Below are 19,962 nucleotides of genomic sequence, written 5' to 3'. Positions count from 1 at the left end.
ACCAATGTCAAAGGCCTGAACTAAAATGATTATGGATATTCACACAATAGGAAAACAGACGTTGGACTAATGGGACAGATATGCTTGACGAAACGTAAAGGACTGTTTGGCTGTTATTACGTATCTTCCCTCTGTGTCATGTTCTTTGTTTTGATCTGCTTACAGTAAATGCTAAATAGTCATTTTTAAAAGATTTACAGAAAAAAAAAACATGTATTACAGTAACTTTAAATCACAGGACCCTGGCTTCAAAATCTTCAGAGTCACAATGAGTTTGATAGCTTTCCGAAACCATGGATAAAACAAAGCATAAATAACTGGATTTAGAGTTGAGTTAAAATACAACCAAAAACTCATCAACGTTTCAGTCGGTGACCCGATTAGCAACTCCCCCCCGGTTAGAGACATACAATAGTACGGTGAGTAGCAGATGAGAAAAAACACCACCACCACACCCAAGTTCTTTGCTGCTTTGATTTCTGATTTCCGAGCTGTAATGGTGACTACGTTCTGCTGATTGTTAACGTGGCGACGCATGGCTCGGGCTTGCGCGACGGCTACCACAAAAACCCGTAAATACAGCACCACAATGATACTAACTGGGATAATAAAATCAATAACCAAATCAGTCTCTCCAGAAACATTAATGATGCATTCACCACGGCAAGATGTGTCCCTGCCCGGTTTGATTATGTTTTCGTGCATAAGGCAGATGGTGTACAGAAGAGAGCCGAGCCAGCAGACGGCAATGCTAATTCCAATGACTTTTACTGTCATTTTGGTTTGGTAACGCATGGGGTCGCAAATGGCCACGTATCGGTCCACAGAAATGAGAACCATGTTACCGACCGAGGCAGACACTAAAGTGATGGGAACTGCATAGTACACAACACACATGAGGTCGCCCAGGGCCCAGCACGTTCTGGACATGAGGCTCTCAACGGGAATGACCACAATCCCCACGAAGAAGTCAGACACGGCCAGGGAAAGGAGGATGAAGTTGGTGGAGGAGTGAAGCTGCCTGTAGACAAAACAAGATGATAAAGCAGCAGATGGAACAGTGGAATCATTGAAGACTAAGTATGTTCATATGCACACCAAAATTGGTCATTATCAGATTTTGGGAGTGCTATCTTACTGATAAAGAAAATTTAAATGGCAAAAAAGATGAAACAACATTTGCTTACTCAATAACAAGCCAGATTGTCTACTGTTAAAGATTACATTTTCAATGAATTTTCTTAAATTCACCACAAGCATTAAGTCAACATATATGCCCAGATTGCTCCTCATGACCTTACATCTCATCACTTTTTATACAAAACCGTAAAATATTTTGCATTAGTCATTCCCTCATCAGTAGTAAACCGTTCAAGTAGCTAGACTTTCCTTGAATGACTCTTAAAAAATCACTTTAAAATTACACAACAGATTAAGACTATATATTGTACATCATACTATTGTGGAGGTAAGGAATAATTGTAATAGTACTACTACTTTCTATCTCTGCCTACACCATTGACATGGCCAGTAAAATAACTAGAATAATCGATAACCCAAGATATGATTATTGTTGTGTGTTTGCACAGTTAGAATTTTTTTTTACTTTGAAAACAAAATACAATGCGTTTTCAAATAGTTGACCACTTTAGTTTGCCTTTTCCCCCCATAATTTTCCTTGACAAAACCTGCACGAGTGAACAATCTGACAGAATTTTGATTGCTCTCATCAGATGTAACTGTTTACATGATATTGCAATAATATGGTAACTTCAGAAATCAGATGATAAGATTTTTGGTTTGCATTTGAACATAAACAGATTTTATAAAATGGTTTGTGATTTAAAATGTACTTAATTAAGATTTCATTATATTTCAATGTATGTAATATATGTAAGATAATAATTCATGTTTTGTCATATAATATGGAATGTTTATGATAAAGGAAATAATGATTGAACAAGAGGAGGAAGATAAATAATGAAAAGTTTAGTCAAATAACAACAAAAAGATGAGTTTCTGAGTCAATTGAGAATATTTTATGCACTTTTCAATTTTCGTCTTATTTTCATCTATATTTAGGAGCAATTTTGGATAATTTTGAATACAGACACAATATACTGAACCCAGTCAATATCTTGTAATTAATTAATTGAGGCTAAGTATGAGTGTAAATTTGAAGTTAATATGCATAGTCTGAGTTCAAGGTTTATGACATTTTGTAGATAATTTGCTGACCTTTCTGAAATGTAATGCAATTTATTTTTGTTCCGCAGCAATGACTTTTACCAAAACTCAAGTCAAATTATTTCCTCCATTTGAAAGTAGGAAACCAAATCTCTCTTAATGTCTAAGTAAACCAATTTCCGTGCCTGAAGTGTGAGATGGCGATGATGACCAGCAGGTTGAGCACGGTGGTGAGCAGAGCAGTGAGGTTCAGCAGGCTGTAGATGATGGTAGCCTGGCTCTGGGTGTGAGTGCTGGGCTTCTTGCAGGAGCTGTTCAGGTGCGGAAAACAAAACTCCTCTTCTTCCCCCGCCTCCATCTTCCTCCTGTACCAAGGCGTCACTGTAAAGACTTTTATATGGATCCCTGCTGTAATGTGTCCCTGTAGGTTGGGTTAACGGTGATACACGGAGGAAAAACACTTGTTTTTGCCCCCATTTTTTTCATGAGCTGAACTCAAAAGTTGTGTTCCCAGTAGACCAGTTTAGTCCGGACTAAGTTGGCGGCCATCTTTAGACCAGATCAATTGACTGTCACTCAGGAGCGAGACTGGGACCGATTCGGCCATTCCACTCGGCCGCCCAACGGACACTCATGTTACCAGCCTGGCTGGCCCCTTTAAGAGCGCGGGGGGCATTGTGGGTAGCCCAGAAGTGTGTTTTTGTTTAGGTTGAGTTTTCGGGGCACGCATTTGTCTGCCGCCACCGGTCCGTATGCTTTCTGCATCCTGGTTCATGTAACAAAATAAAATCGTGTTGCAAACGAGTCATATGCCTGCTCAGCCTCTGTTCTACGGTTAGGAGATTACTGGGCAGGGGAAGAATGTAACACTCAATTGCAGGTCTAGCTCCTGGCTGTTCCCACTCGCTCCGGAGCGAAACCTGGGCCGCTCTCGCTTCTCGGCCGGGGCGTGTGGAGCGGCTCTAATCTGGCAATTTCACTAGTGGGAACAGGTTGGAGCAAACTCATCCGGGGTGGCCCTGGACTAAAACGCAAGTGAGAACGCAGCTAAAGACATTAAACCTTTTCTTTTTTTTCGAAGATTAAACATAACACAAGCACAGAACTAGACCAGACGGGGGGGGAACCATCAAATAGACATCAACTAAACAGCAAAGAGACACAATCATGACATATTTAACTGAAAATAGCAGGTCCAATTGGTCCAGAGTCTTTCAAATTTGTCCATGTCCAAGTTACGTCCGAAAGTCATTTTTTTCCATTTGTTTAATGTCCCGTTACTATGTGTAACAAAGAACCAGTTTGTAACACTAGCACTTTACACTTTTCACTATATACACTTTTATTGCACACTTTAAGCATCTATTAGCACTTTAAAAAGACAATTGCACAAAATTTATTTTAAATATTTATCGAAGTAATGTCTCTTTTTATGTGAGTTTTTGGATCCTGTAAATACCTTGTTTGATAGTTGTTGTTTTTTTTCACTGTAAATATTCTGCCACTGTTTTTGGGACAGGGTGTGAATAAAAATCACCGCACAAATTTTTTCGACTTTTTTCACGGAAGCTAAAACGAACCCATGACAAGGATGTTTGGGTCTTTGTGTTTTAAAGTAGTTTGTTGTGTTTTTAGTGAATTGTTCCTCACTTCCTCTGTTCTCTCTGTCCAGGAGTCAAAGGGTTCCCTCTTCTTATTCTTCTTCCTCTAGTATTGTTTATTGGGGGTTGGCACGGAACTGAAGGTGCATTACCGCCACCGTCCGGTATGGAGTGTGGGCCGGGAAGGCCCCAGCAGTCCTTAAATCCTCCCCATTAATCATGTTGACTTAAGATACATAAGGAGTACCTTTACTATAACATCTTGTGTGATATTCTTCAATAATTCCTTGATACTAAATCTAATCCCATGTTCACATACTCTCTCTCTCAGAATTTGTCTTTGCTGTTGATATTTTGGGCAATGCTCCACTGTCTTCTGGATTCTGCAGCGCTCGCACCTGTTTGATGTTTCCCTATTATTCTGAGGGTGTCATTCAGCCTTTTTGCCTGTTTGTCCCAACCTCAGACGCGTCAGAACATCCTCCTCTCTGCGGCTCTTATTGCTCCACTCTCTTGTTCTCCCCTCTACTCTCGTTTGTATAATATAGAAAAACCGGCCTTTGAGGCAAGCATCCCATCTCCTCTGCCATCGTTTCTTAACTTCTTCCTTAATTATGGTTTTGATTTCTGTTTTACAATACTTAATGGGGATATCCACCTCTGCTTTTGTAGCTCCTCCTTTTGCAAATTTATCTGCCAGCTCATTCCCTTCCACCCCTATGTGCGCTGGGACCCACAAAAGGGTTACTTGTTTCCCTTGTCTGTTTATTCTTTCTAGTACTTGTCCTATTTCACAGATTACGTCTTGTCTGGTTTCCGAGCTCAAATGTTTAATACTTGTTATTGCCAATAATTCTGCTGTATACACAGCTATATAATCACTTACTCTTTTTCTTACAACAATTTCTATATCAGGGATGACAAAAGCTACTCCTACCTTACCACTAGTTAACTTTGATGCATCAGTGTAAATTACTAGATTTTCTGAATACTCTCTATTTATGTACCCGTTCACATTAACACTACTACAATTTTTTCTTCTCAACAAACTCAGATCTACCACAGGCTCTTTCAGAAACCATGGAGGGACCTTAGAGATTGGAACTGTAGGGCTCACGTTCAGCTGGTTTATTCCTATTCTTTGAGCCTCTCTCCTATCCACCCAAAGCTGGTGAACTGTGCCTTTTCTTTTTCTTGGTATGGCTTTAGTACATTTAGTCCTGGGTGGCTTACACTATGTCCTTGTAAATTGACCCAAAATGTTAGAATCATCTGCTCTCTTCTGCTATCTAGAGGCATCTCCCCCATTTCAACTTGGAGAGCATCTACTGGAGTTGACTTCATCACCTCACAACACACTCTTAAAGCTTGATTCTGAACTATATCTATTTTTTTAAGATTACTCCTTGAAGCTGATTAATATACAATACACCCATAGTCAATCACGATCTGATCAGAGCCCTATATATTATCTTCATTATTTCCGGCTAGCTCCCCTCTCCCGTCCTCTCAAGCGCCTCATAATGTTAATCACTTTTTTACACTTCTCTACTGTTTACTTATATGCAATCCCCATGTCAATCTAGTGTCAAACCACAATTCCCAAATACTTAAACTCACACACTTTTTCTAAATTCACCCCATAAAGCTTAATGTTGATATGGTCAACTTTCCTCCTCGTAAAAAACATTGTTTTTGTCTTATTTACAGAAAATCTAAATACCCACTTAATTGTCCATGTTTCCACTTGATGTATGGCTTGTTGCAATTTTCCCCCAATATATTCAATATTTCTACCTCTCTTCCACATTACTCCATCATCTGAAAAAAAGAGAGACCCCTATAGTGCCTTCAACATTACAAAATATTTCATTAATCATAATAGAAAACAGCACCGGGCTCACTATACTCTCCTGTGGCGTGCCATTTTCGATGTCATACTTTGAGCTAAAATCTTTACCCACACACTGAAATATTCCTACCAGTTAAAAAAGATCCTCACCCATCCTAACATCTTGCCTCTTATTCCCATCTAATTCAACCTTATAATTAACCCCTCCCTCCACGTCATGTCATAAGCTTTTTCAATGTCAAAAAATACTGCAACAACACACTCCTTATTCACTTGGGCTTTTCTGATTTCATGCTCCAAAATGACAGCTGGGTGTATTGTACTCCTGCCTTTCCTAAATCCATACTGGTGGCTTTTAATCATTTCATTTTTTCCATTAATTTTCCTACATGCGATGTCAAGGCTATAGGTCTATAGCTCTCTGCCAAGGTGGGATCCTTACCTGGTTTACATATTGGTATTATTACAGCCTCCGTCCACAGGTCTGGTAGGGAAATCTCCATCCACACTTTATTATACAACTTTAAAATCAAGGCCTTACTTTTTCCACTGAGGTTCTTCAACATACAATAACTTACTTCATCTTTTCCAGGAGTTGTCTTACCACACTTATTTAAAGCGTAATTTAGTTCCTTCATTGTAAATTCAACATTAATTGCACTATCATAGTCACTGATATCATCTAATCTATTGGTGTTATTTCCCCTAGTCTTTCTTCTTGCTCTCTTTTCCTCTATACTCAGATTTTCACTACTATGAACTTTTACAAATTGCCTAGCTAATAATTCAGCTTTATTTGCATTATCTAGAACTACTTCTCCATTTTTCATCACTGGGTAACTAAAACTTTTATTAATACCAGCCATTCTTTTAATTGTTCCCCAAATCTGACCCACCGATGATTGTCTGCCAAGCGTGTCACAATAACAAGATAAGATAAGATATTCCTTTATTGTCCCACATGGGGAAATTTCATTGATGCAACACAGGTAGATACAGAGGTAGATACAGAAGAAAAGAACAGATAAGATAAGATAAGATAAGATATTCCTTTATTGTCCCACATGGGGAAATTTCATTGGTGCAACGCAGGTAGATACAGAGGTAGATACAGAAGAACAGATCACTTATAGGAAGTCTGAAAAACACTTTCAGTAGAAGATCTCCTATAAATAAATAAAAACTCCCATAGACAAAACCTTCCATTACCTAACAAGGGATGGAGGGGAAAAAATAATGAAGATAAAAATAAATACATAAATACCATTGCATGTGATCACGACAGTAATTGCACATGAATATGTGTCACGACGGCACATGGATTGCACATGAATTTCACAGTAATTGCACATGAATCACGACAGTAATTGCACATATGACGGAATTGCACATGGTTAGGTCAGTATTGCGAGTGTTCAGGACTAACAGTGTTTGTTATATAGTCTGACAGCAGCAGGAAGGAAAGACCTGCGAAACCTTTCCTTCACACAGCGAGGGAAAGGTTTCGCAGGTCTTTCTTTATAAGCGAAGAAATGTATGTTTATTGTTGTGTAATTGTGAACCTAGGCTCGTCCGGGGGTTCTGGAGGTGGGCAGCAGGATGAAGCTGAAGCTATTGATGTCGGGGGTGAGAGCGGAGTGTGTGGAGCGGTAGTGGAGCTTGCATGGGATGGTGCGCCCCTTTAGGGAGTGGAATCCAGTGGCGTTGACGAGGAGCCTAGGTGTAGCTGTGGGAGTGATCAAGCGTGCGAGTGTCCTTGGGAATGGCTCGCTGCTGGTCGTGTGCAGGGACGCGGCTCAGCGGGTGAGGGCGATTGGAACTGGACGTCTGGGTGGAGGGGACGTTCTTGTGTGGGGGATGCTGTTCTTGATGTTGGGCGAGGCACGGTCGGGGGAGTTGTCGTAACCGTCCCTGCGATGGTGTCTGTGGATGAGGTGGGGGGGAGTTTGACTGGGGCTGGGGTGGTGGGCGCTGGGCGGTTGGGGGTAACCCGGTTTGGGGTGAGATGTGGCGGCCTGTCGGTGATGGTAAAACTTGAGGGGAGGTGCCTGCCTAGTAAGGTGTTCATTGGCTGCGTGTGCTGTGGCGTTGGGCCGTGTGTTCCGCGTTGCTTCGGGTGCCAGCGTTTTGGGCATGTTGCGGCGGTCTGCGGAGGGAAGCGGGGATGTGGTCAGTGTGCGGGAGATCACGAGTGTGGGTGGTGTGGCGGAGGGGCTGGGCTGAGGTGCTGTGACTGTGGGGAAGAGCGTGGCTCTGCCTGCGGGGGTGGCGGGGGAGCTGCTGGGGTGTGGAGAATTGGGGTCTCTCGGGGTGTTTCCTGTGCGGATGAGGATGAGGGTAAGGGCAAGAGGGTCTCAAGTGACCAGGTTGAGGTAGGTGCAGAGAGGGGAGCGGGCGCTGCTCCCAACCAGGGCGAAGTAAGAGAAGCCAGCGTTGCTCCCAAGAAGTGTGAAGGTTTCAAGTGTGGAGGTTCCAAGTGTGGATGTTCCAGAATTAATGAAAATACCCTGGTTGTGGATAGAGAAGATTTTGTACTCTTTATGGTGGATGTTATAAACTGTGCTGCTCAAACTCAAAACAGAACTGAAAGGATCAGGATCATTGCTAAAGCTGCAGGAAGATTCCTTGCAACAGAAGAGCTTGATTGGGCAGAAATAGAAAACCGGCTAAATGGGAGTCGGAGTAATGGAGGTCTACTCGTGGGGAATCGGAGTGATCAGAGTGAAGAAATAGAGGGGGGGCGGTCTCCTGTCCTCGCCCAGTCCCGTAGATGCACGGCTGCCAAGCAACGACATCAGTGGAGATATCAAAGCCTAAAGAATGAAGCCTAAAGAATAAGATAAGATAATCCTTTAATATCCACACAAGGGGAAATTCCGTTGTTACAACGCAGTAGAAACAGGAGGAAAGGACAGATTATATGAAGTTTCAAAAAACAAAAGCTGTACGGCGGAAGCACCAACGATCAAAGAAGGAGAGGAAGATGAAGAAGAGTCAGCTCTGGAATAAAGCCGGTCGGACTCTGGAAAATGAAGTCTAAAGAATAACGTCTGAATAACATATTGGATGCCAACCGCCATAAAACAACATCAACAATAACAACAACAACATAAAGCTACCGAAAGCGCATCATATCTTCTCGTCTTTTCCGATCATCCATCCTGGCCTTAAGTAGTGCTCTGGCAGGCACCCCCAGTGACTTCTACAAACCCAGATCTAGCACCTTACAGTCAGCACAGTCCGGAGTTACCGCTCCAACATTTAATGGTCCTTCGAGCCGGATAAGGAGGTCTCTGCCCATCAAGATGAAGGATGAGGATAGGAGCTCTTCCAGCAGCGAGGACGATGCCACGTGGCGCGGAGGAGTTCGACGAGTTACGCCGCAGGATGGAGGAGCTGGCAGCCCGAAGACCGCCTCGGCGCAAGCGCAAGGGAACCCCCTCTTCAAGGTTAGGTAAAAACAGGGCTCAAGCCCAACCTCGGACCACCAGGGACACAAACCCCTGGGGGGTGCAAGCTACCGCCCCGGTTGAGGAGCCGACACGGCGGGGGGGTCGTCGGAGACGACGTGGGGGGAGGAACGGTCCGAAGGCCCACTCAGGGGAGACCCGCCGCAGGAGGAACCGGGCCCCAGTTGCGGCCCAGTTGCCGATCGAATCGTCGAGAAGCTGGGAGCACTGTACCGGGCCACCGAGGCTGAGGGCAGGCGGAGCGGCCCGCATACCACCGGGCCTGTGGGTCCGAATCCCACGCCCGAGCCAACCCAGCTTCCTTGGCCACCTCCCAGGGACCTGATCCGACCTGCCCCGCCCCCGCCCGAGACAAGCGAGCGCGAGGAGGACCCAGACCAAGGGAGACCAGTCCAAGGCCCGAACCTAGGGGCAGGCACTGTTGTGATGGTCAATCAGTTGCGGAACCTGCAGAGGGCGTTTGAGTTAGAGCAAAGTCGGATATATTCTCAGCATGCTACCAGGCCGGTGTTCCCGGGCCCTCGGACCGGGCCGACCCGGCGTTCCGAGCCACTCCAGCTCCGGGAAACCCCCGGGCTGCGGGCCGGTCCAGAGCAACCGTACAAGGGGCCTGCCGCTGGCGTCCCGAAGCTCACGCGCTGTGACCTGGGTGACTTTGCCCGGCGGAAGGGTGTTTTGTACGACATCTCCCCCGCCGGCAAGCAGGAGCCAACCCTAGGAGAGCAAAGTTACCCAGCTGAGGCTCTCCAGCGGAAGGATCTAGCACCCAGGAATTTCTCCTCCCCCTTTACTATCATCTTAACTTTCTCTGATTTATGTTTGACTTGTTCAGAGCAATTTATCACAAAACACAAAAATACTACCAACTCATCAACAGCAAGTACTATACCTCCTCTGTTTGGAACACTAGTGTCAGTAGTGTCCCCTCGTTTCTGTATTTGGACCTTCTTTGCAGCTTCTGCATACGAGATGTTATTTACCATTTTTACCTTTTCAATTTGTACAGCTTTCTTTATTACCTCACATCCACCAAACGTCGCAGTATGCTGTCCCCCACAATTAAAACACTTAATCTGGGCATTTTCCTCACATTCTTCAATCTTATGTTCACCTCCACATTTTAAACATTTCTGCTTCCCTCTACGCACCCCTGCTATGTGTCCATAAAGCTGACACTTGTAGCACCGGAGTGGAGGAGAGACATATTCTCTTATCGGGAAACTCAAACAGCCGACCTTCACTCTCTCAGGAAGCACCACATCTTTAAATTCCACTAAAACCGACATGCTCTGAATTCTTTGGCCATCACTCCGTCTCATCAATCCCTCAAAAAATCCCCCCTGCTCCCAAACCTTTTTTTAAATGTATCCAGATCTTCATCCAGGGGGATTCCTGTGACTACTCCATGTGCCCCTTTCCTTTCTCCAACAATCTTACACTCACTTACAGCCATCTTTCCAATGCTACTAATCTGCATTGCTGAGTTTTTCTGTGCCTCCGAATTACACACAATCAGTAGATTACCATCTCTCAACACTTTTGCAAATACTACATCATCCAATTTCTTCTTTATCTCCCTTGACAACGCCAAGACTCCAATTTTTCTTAACTCACTCTCAGTTTTAAATTTAAGGATGACTTTAGGATTATTCTCACTACTCTTTTCCGACCCGCTGGACTATTACTTACCAAAGACCGTTTATTACCCTGACTACTCTTGCCCGCTGATCCTCTCATCCCCCTTCCTCCTACTCTACCTGATTGTGTCTCCTCATCAAAGTCAAGTAAGTCCATGTCATCGTCCTCATCCGCTTGGCAAGCCATCCCAGCCCAGTCACTGGCAATTTTACTGATAATTCTTCAATAAACTGTGAATCTTTTTACGCACATTCGCTCAACGATCAACTGCTGCAATCACCAGCACCTGCCGGTCCGCTATCGATTAAAAAGGGTTCCCTTGTTGTTGTTGTTTTATGGCGGTTAGCATCCAATGTGTTGCATTACCGCCAGACGTTATTCTTCAGACTTCATTTTGTTGTTGTTGTTGTTGTTTTATGGCGGTTTGCATCCAAGTGTTGCAGTACTGCCAGACTTTATTTTTTCGACTTCATCTATCAGAGTGTCCTTCGTTGATGTTCGGCGCTTCCGCCGTACAGCTTTATTCTTTAGGCTTTGATACTTCCACTGATGTCGTTGCTTGGCATCTTTCAGAGTCCGACCGGCTTTATTCCAGGACTGACTTCCTCCGCTTCTTTGATGTTCGGTCCTTCCGCCGCACAGTTTTACTCTTCAGGCTTCATTCTTTAGGCTTTGGTAGCTCCACTGATGTAGGTGCTTGGCAGCCGTGCATCTATTAGACTGGGCGAGGACAAGAGATCACCCCACCTCCATTTCTTCACTCTGATCACTCTGAATCCCCAAAAGTAGACCTCCATCACTCCGACTCCCATTTAACGCCTTTAGCCTGTTTTCTATATCTGCCCAATCAAGCTCTTTTGTTCCAAGAAATCTTCCTGCAGCTTTAGCAATAATCTTGATCCTTTCAGTTCTGCTTTGAGTCTGAGCAGCACAGTTTATAACATCCACCATAAAGAGTACAAAATCATCTCTGTCCACAACCAAGGTATTCTCATTAATTCTGGAACCTGCACACTTGGGACCTCCACACCTGAAACCTTCATACTTCTTGAGAGCCACGCTGGCTTCCCTCACCTCGCTCTGGCTGGGAGCAGTGCTGGCTTCTCTCTCTGTATTTACTCTAACCTCGTTACTTGAAACTTTCTTTCTGCATCCGCATAGGAAATACCTTGAGAGACCTTAATTTTCTGCACCTCAGCAGCTCTTTTGCTAAACTTGCATCCCCCGTAGACAGCTATGTTCTTCCCCACAGTTACAGCACTTCAGTTTTGCTCCTTCATCACACTTCCCATACTCGTGATCTCCTGCACATTTACAACACCTTTGCTTCCCTTTGCAGACCTCTGCAATATGCCCAAAACGCTGGCCCTTTAAGCAACGCAGGGGCGATGGAACATATGGCCTAACGCTATAGCACATGTACCCAATGAACACCTCACTAGGCAGGCATTTCCCTTCAAGTGTTACCATTACCGACAGGCTGTCACATCCTACCCCAAACCGGGTCACCTTCAACCGCCTAGCGTCCACCACCTTAGTCAAATTCCCCTTTACTTCATCCACAGATATCGTCGTAGGGACGCCTACGATAACTCCTCTGACCGTGTTTCTTTCAGCATCGGACACAAGAATGTCCTTTCCACCCAGACGTTTAGCTCCGATCGCCTTCCTTTTCTGAGCCGCGTCCTTGCACACGACCAGCAGCGAGCCATCCCTAAGGACACTCGCACACTTGATTACTCCCACAGCTACATTTAGGCTCTTTGTCAATGCCACTGCATTCCACTCCTTAAAGGATGCATTATCCTGTGCAAGCTTTATTATCACCTTACACACTTTGCTCTCATCCCCGACATCAACAGCTTCATCCTGCTGCTCACTTCCAGAACCCTCGGACGAGCTAAGGGACTTTTTACGTTTCTGGGCACCAGCAGCCAGAAAAGGCTGCTCCTCCTCGCCGTCCAGAACTCCACCGACCATCAGTCCACCCTCCTCCACCATCTCCTGTCTCTCCAGACCGCCCACAGCGCAGACCCGACTCTTCTTTTTCTTCGTCTTCACCAGGCTAGCCAGGGACCATGGAGCGTATGTCCCAAACATCCCAGCGGGCGGCAATGGGCCTGCATTTATATAATTCTTCTTCTTCTTCTTCTTCTTCGCCTTTGGCATCAGTTGTTGTTTTATGGCGGTCAGAAACAAGCTCCCTTATAAGGGTTCTCGGCTGGACCAAGGCAGAGCAGCTGTAGGGGAGCTCGATTGGGTTGACACAGGAGTTTAAGGGTTTTTATCATTGGGTTTTATGTACAGTGAACCCTTGTTTATCGCGGGGGTTACGTTCCAAAACGAACCCGCAATAGGCGAAATCCGCGAAGTAGAAACCTTTATTTTTTTACAGTTATTATACAATGAAATACTCCATAAAACATTGAAGCTCAACATCCATAACGTTATTGACACACAGGTAGAGAAGACGTGGAGAGACTGTTTAGCCAATCAGAATGCAGAACACAATGCATGATGAAAATCCGCGAAGCAGCGAGACCGCGAAAAGTGAACCGCGTTATAGCGAGGGATCACTGTATATATTTGGGTATAGTTGAATTATTTGTTTATTTGTTTTTAATGGAGGTTTTAGTACATTTTTATGAGCTAATGATAATATTAACATCCCTGTCAATTATTTATAGTTTGACCCAATTGTGTGGACAAGATAAAAGGCGCCTGGACCATCATTACTTGTTCTGCTGCTGGAGAAGACACAGCTCTTTGCCGCCAAACTTTTGCACATGCACTTTATTTTTGATTGAAAATTGAAAAATGTGGACCACGATAACTTCTCATCTCACTTGGCTCCAACCGTTCAAGGCCATCCTACGTCACACTATGTCAGTCCAGTCCTTCACTAGCAAGGACCACAACCCCAGATACTATGCAAGGTGCTTATTGGCAGAGGAGAAACATGAACAACACGAATGTATGAAGTTGATGCCGTTTTGGGGCTTCTTGCGATGAGGGCTGAAGGCTCCTGGGCCTCGATACCCCCATTTAGGAGATAAATTAGAATAATTGTAACGGTTTAAAAGAGGGTGGGAGGGAGGGGCACAAAAATCACGAACACAGGTGTGTGTGATCTGGATGATTAAGTAGTGTAGCCGCGGGAAGGGGCGTAAGAAGGGGCGTGGTCCTGTTCCCGAACTTAAGATAACAAACTTATCTTAATTTAGTAGTTGGTGAGCTTCAGGTCAGCCATCTCTTTGTGATGGCCTTTTTTCCAGCAGCGAAAAACACATTCCAAAGGTATCCATTCATTGTGTCCAAAACAGTCTGCATGTCCTTGTACATTTTAGTCCAATTTATTTGTGTGACAGGACAATCCCAAAGATATAATAGTAGTTTGCCTCCTGGATGCCACAGCTTCTCCAACAGTACCGGTATTTCCTTATGAATAATGGGCACTTTGACATGGTGTAATAAAAAAATGTGACACATTTTTTCAGCAAAATTCCCCCCAGACTGTGATTTTGAGGTCCTCCACTTGGATGTACACACATTTTCCCACTCTTCATCTGTCAAAACAAGATTACCATTTGTTTTTAATATATTTAGTAAAGTAGCTAACATCTTTGTTTACTTAGTATGTTTTGATTATCTCCTTCCATGTTGTAAGGACAGATTTTACCCAGGGATTATTGACTTCCTCAATATGACTCAACTGCCATCTGCCAATGAAGCCTATAGAGCAGGGGTGGGCAATTATCTACCACTCTATCACTTTTCTGTCAAATATAGGCTATTGAATATACAAATGCAGACAGATGTTACAGACAGTTAAAAAATATAAACTAAAATCTTTCTAGGCGGCGGATTAAAACCTGCCGAGGGCCACATATTGCCCCTGGGGCCACAAATGCCCAAGGGCCAAAAAAATATGTATATATTTTTTTTAATATTACTTGGCAAGTTTGCCCAGGTCTGCTATAGAGGAACCCCCGGCATGCCATTACTTTCAATACTTTTCTCATTGAGCTTCATATTCTAGAGCAGGGGTGGCCAACCAGTCAGAGACGAAGAGCCACATTTTTTACTGTGTTACCGCAAAGAGCCACATCATACACATGGGCACACATGAACATCACCCCATCCCTTCCTCTTACACACACACCTCTGCTCAGCCAAATTATTATTATTATTAACAATATCATGTCACACACAACTATGATAATGACAGAAATTGACTCCTACAGTACTAAGACCACAAGCCATTTTCAAGAACGAACATTGTGTGCACTGTCTCACACTCAACTCTCAGTTCAACAAAGTCCAAAACCAAAAATCATTTACATACCATGTTGAAATTCAATATTGCTGGTTTTCTTTTAGATGAGGGCCGTCTTCCCGTATTTTGGACCGGGTATTTTGAAATGTGGACAGGCATTTTTGAGTGCAAGGACGGGGTCATTTTTATTAATAAATCTCAGAAAAAAGGGAATATTATCAATAAAATAAATAAATAAATATAAAGTGTTACGGCAGTTTCCTGTAAACAATGATCAAGTAAAGAGTAACCAGGCAATAACTTGAAGCAGAAACAGAGTCTCTCGGTCTCTCTCAAAAGGTGGAAGTTTATTCACGTGCACAGTGGATAAACACCCTCACTTTCCCTAAGACAAGTTCGTTCTGTCCCTAACTAACTTTACAAGTTACAAAGTACACCTTTTATAGGTGGTAACAAACATAACATAATCACAACCCAAATCAGCTCAAAAAGAGATAGACCAGACTATCACGTTTGTGACGGTTCCAGCTCTCTCTTCAGAGGTTTAATCAAAGACCATTTCCACACTGAATCCGGTCCTGACGCATTAATTGATGATTAAGAGGCGCCGGACAGTAGATATTCAGTATAATCAGGACCTCATATTCTTATCCCATCTGCACACAGGAGAACAACAAAGATATTAATTCCGTGACATGTCATGGCCTAAAACAACATTAGAATGACATGACATGACCCATTTTCTGCCATTACAATACCACTCTTTTGATTATCTTAAACCCCTGTTTAATATCATATCATCAATCAATTACCAATCAGAGAAAATATTAATTAATAATTCATAACACAACAAAAAATGAATAAGAACAATAATTAGACAAATAAAAAAATAAAAATAATAAAAATGACAAATTGAATGATTAAAAACACTAATTAATAAAATTGAACCCTTGAAATTAGAAATAAAATAATAATAATAATAATAATAATAATAATAATAATAATAATAATAAAAAATAGATAAAATAATTAATAAAAAATATTAATAAAGTTAACCCCAGCTCCCCCGTCCCGAGACCCCCTCCACCGGCCAGGAAAAAACTACCAAACCTCTTTGGGATAAAAGTAGAAAACCTGAGTAGGAGAAAACTACAAAACCACTTTGGGATAAAAGTAGAAACCTGGAGGAATTCCCCTGTGAATGGGGCTCAGGACGGACAGGCTGATGCTGACTTCTGGAAGGAAAAAAAATGCTCGATTAATTTCATCAAAATAAAGATTTCAGTCTATCTCTTGTCTTAATTTAAGTCATTACAATTTCCCTTTGAATCAGTGATTTTAAAAACAGTTTAAAAGAAATTAATAAAACTGTTAAAGTTTTATTTGCCTCCGCTCTTGTTTATGCCGTTACTGGCTTAAGGTCTCATTCCCTTGATGATTGAATCATCATCTGAATCACTAATGTAGCCTGTGTCTTGCTTAGACGCGTCTCTATCTGGCCCTGGAACCTGAACAGACACATATTGAGCAGAAACATTTTACCAATCACTTTGAACAAACATGGGAGAACAGAAGAAAACAGAATCAAGATTACCCCTACAATAATGCCAAAATTTATGAGTACGTCACGCCAGGAAGTAAGAGCCCATCCTAACACAGAAAAAGGGTGAGTGGCAGTGACAGTTTCAGATTCCATGAGATTACGGAGTCTGGTCAAATTTGCGAGTCCCTGTTGGATCGCACCCCCATCCTCATCATTAGCAGGAATGTAGGTACAGCAGCTCCCTTTTAGTAAAGTGCACACCCCCCCACTGAAGGCTGTTATCTGATCCAGCACAATACGATTTTGAAGTGCTACTGCGCGAAGTGCATGCATCTCCTCTCTCTCTTTCTCGAAAGTAGCTAATGTTGTGTTTATAAAAGCAGTAAATCTATAGCTAAGAGTCTCCATACGCAACATCAATTTACCCACTCCCACACTTGGGAACAATGCAAATAGGACCTTTTCCCCCGTAGTCCAAATTTTATGGTCATCTGGCACGTCAGACCCCCAAACAGCGTCATGAGATGCCAGATCCCTTTGTGTCCTGGGTGTGTGATGTGGTATGCTGGATATTATGTATGAATGATCTGAAGGAATCACAGCTGCGCATCGGCCAACCCATCCCGCCGGAAGACATTCATACATGTAATATCCACAAAGAAACATGTACCCCTCTTTTGGAACGGTCCCTAAAATGTCCGGAACAGTGTAGTAAGGTGCACATGTGGTTTTGGGGCCCGCCTGAGAATTATTCAGGTGGGTGTTCAAGTGGGTGTTGTTAACCAGATAAGTGCACGGGACATACACTGTGGAACAATATAAATCCAGATGTCAACAAACACTAAACAGAATTTCTTGCCTTCTGATGGATTAAGCTCAATGAAATCCATTTGCATATGCCCAAAAGGTCTTTCTGGCGGTGGGTGTGCCGCCTGTGGAATTTGTCTTGTTCTACCTGGATTATTGTTTAAACAGATAGCACAAGATTGACAAAATTTTTGGGCATAAAAGGTAAAACCTTTCGTGAACCAATTCTGTCCCACAGCCGTCACCATCCCCCCTTTTGACGCATGGTCCCGTCCAAGTGAGATCAGCGCCATCTGCCTGAAAAAATGTTTAGGTAAACAGGTTTTTTTGTTAGGCCCAACCCAAATGCCATCACACTTCTCAGCCCCCGCCTTCTTCCACACAGAGATTTCCTCTGACGTGGAGAATTCCTGCATGGCTGATAAGGACTCTGGAAGAGAAGTGTTATTAGACACAAAACATTCATTTTGCTCTTGTCTGCAGAGATAAGATGCGGCCTTGGCTGCCTTGTCCGCTCTGCTGTTTCCCTGTGAAATTGGGTCAGTTCTGTTAGTATGAGCTTGACATTTGCATATAGCAATATCAGATGGGAGCAAGATCGCCGTCAGGAGTTCCCCAACTTGCGTGCAGTTCAGAATAGGCTTACCATCCGATTTCAAAAAGTTCCTGTGTCGCCACAACCCCGCCCAGTCGTGGCATACACCAAACGCATAGCGAGAGTCTGTGAAAATTGTGACGGACTGACCCTTCGCCAATGTGCATGCGACTGTCAGAGCCACCAATTCTGCAGTCTGTGCAGAGAAATGAGAGGGCAGTGGGCCTGAGGCCGCCACATCCCACTCAGAGCATACTGCAAAGCCAACACGGTTCTGTCCCGTGTTGGTGTCTCGAGATGCTGATCCATCTACATAAAAAACCAAGTCAGAGTTAACAAGTGGCTCCTCTTTCAGATCCGGTCTCGGGGTGCACACCTGTTCGATTGTAGAAATGCAACAGTGAGCTTCGCCCTCTTCAGGGGTGGGCAAGAGGGTGGCAGGGTTAAGCTGTGTGCATCGTTTTACTGTGACGTTAGGTAATTCAAGCAAAACTGTGTTGTACCTGAGCCATCGGGAAGCAGAAAGATGCGAAGTTTTCTGTTCCAGCAGGATCAGAGAGACAGCATGTGGCACAAGCAGTGTTAGCTCAGCATAGCCCACCAGATCACGCGAGGCCAAGACTGCTTTTTCAGCAGCCGCCACCGCGCGTAGACATCGTGGCATGCCGGCTGCAACGGGGTCCAGCTTAGCAGAGAAAAAAGCCACAGGTCGCAGGGAGCCCCCGTGCGCCTGTAAGAGGACAGAAGTCATGCAGCCGTTGCGTTCGTCAACAGTCTGTGTGAAAGGTCTTGTTGGGTCAGGTAACCCCAGAGTTGGAGGCTTCTGTAAAGCCATTTTCAACTCACAGAAAGCTTTGTCTGCTTCCTCTGTCCATGTCAGTTTGTCATTAGTCCTAAGGCCTTTTCCATGGATTAGTGCACCTAAAGGAGACTCCATTACAGAATAATTTGGAATGAACTGTCGACAATATGAACACATTCCTAGAAATGACATCAATTGTTTCTTAGTTATTGGTTTCGGAATATTCTGAATGGCTGAAACGCGCTTCGTCGTAATGCTTTTGCCATTTTTAGATATCACATGACCCAGAAATATTACTTCCTCTTTAACATATTGCAATTTTGAGAGACTGGCCTTGTGGCCTTCTGCATGCAAATGTTTGAGTAAGGTCACCGTATCTTGTTTACATTGGTCCTCGGTTTGCGAGCACAACAATATGTCATCCACATATTGTAGCAGGCAGCTACCTGGTGCCAGTCGCAAGGGAGCCAATGAATCTCGCAGCGCTGCATTGTACCATGTTGGAGAATGCACGAACCCCTGACACAGCCTTGTGAGAGTCCAGAGTCGATTCTGAAACTCAAAAGCAAACCAAAACTGCGAATCCTGGTGAACGGGGACAGAGAAAAAAGCATTAGCTAGATCCACAACTGTGAAATATTTTGCCTCTGGAGGAATCTGAGATAAGATAGTGTATGGGTTTGGCACCACAGCAACGACAGGTTGAACAGCTTCGTTCACTGCTTTCAAATCGTTTGTAAACCTCCATTTCTCTGGTACCCCAGGTTCGCTTTGTTTTTTAACCGGAAATATGGGGCTCCGTACCCCCCCAGATTTACAAGGAACTATTACTCCCGCCTCCCTCAGGGCTTCAAACACCGGAGTAATACCTTCAACCGCCTCTGGGCGCAGAGGATATTGTGGTCTACAGGGGCGAGCGTCAGATTTCGGGGTGATCACCACGGGCTGACAACCTCGAATCAGGCCGACATCGGTTGGACTCTTAGCCCACAGGTCAACCCCCACCTCTCTTAGTTCCGGTATCGCCTCTGCCCCAGCCTGAGATAAAAAACAATCCGCTCCCGGAGCAGCGTATCTCTTATCAGTGGAAACACAGCGAAAGGAATGCAGAGACGACTGTAAACACACCCGCCATGCGCCCGAAGACCGTGAAAATGTCACATTAGAGTTTGGAACACTATCCCAGTCCTC

General features: G+C 43.9%; 1 protein-coding gene across 1 annotated transcript; it reads right to left on the bottom strand.

Annotated features, from left to right (window-relative positions):
- Positions 1 to 216: 216 nt before the first annotated feature.
- LOC140359145 (trace amine-associated receptor 13c-like) lies at positions 217 to 2,589 on the bottom strand. The gene is made up of 2 exons (XM_072444012.1): positions 2,373 to 2,589; positions 217 to 1,021 (listed from the first exon to the last, which is right to left on the bottom strand). Exons 1-2 carry the CDS (start codon positions 2,543 to 2,545, stop codon positions 217 to 219), a joined length of 978 nt encoding a protein of 325 aa, XP_072300113.1. The 5' UTR covers positions 2,546 to 2,589.
- Positions 2,590 to 19,962: the final 17,373 nt, after the last annotated feature.

This window comes from Eucyclogobius newberryi, unplaced genomic scaffold (assembly GCF_026437365.1).
Source record: "Eucyclogobius newberryi isolate DKJ021-1_F unplaced genomic scaffold, fEucNew1.0.hap1 SCAF_14, whole genome shotgun sequence".
Lineage (NCBI taxonomy): Eukaryota > Metazoa > Chordata > Actinopteri > Gobiiformes > Gobiidae > Eucyclogobius > Eucyclogobius newberryi.
Note: the sequence above shows the minus strand (reverse complement) of the source record. Positions and strands in the feature narration are given on the sequence as shown.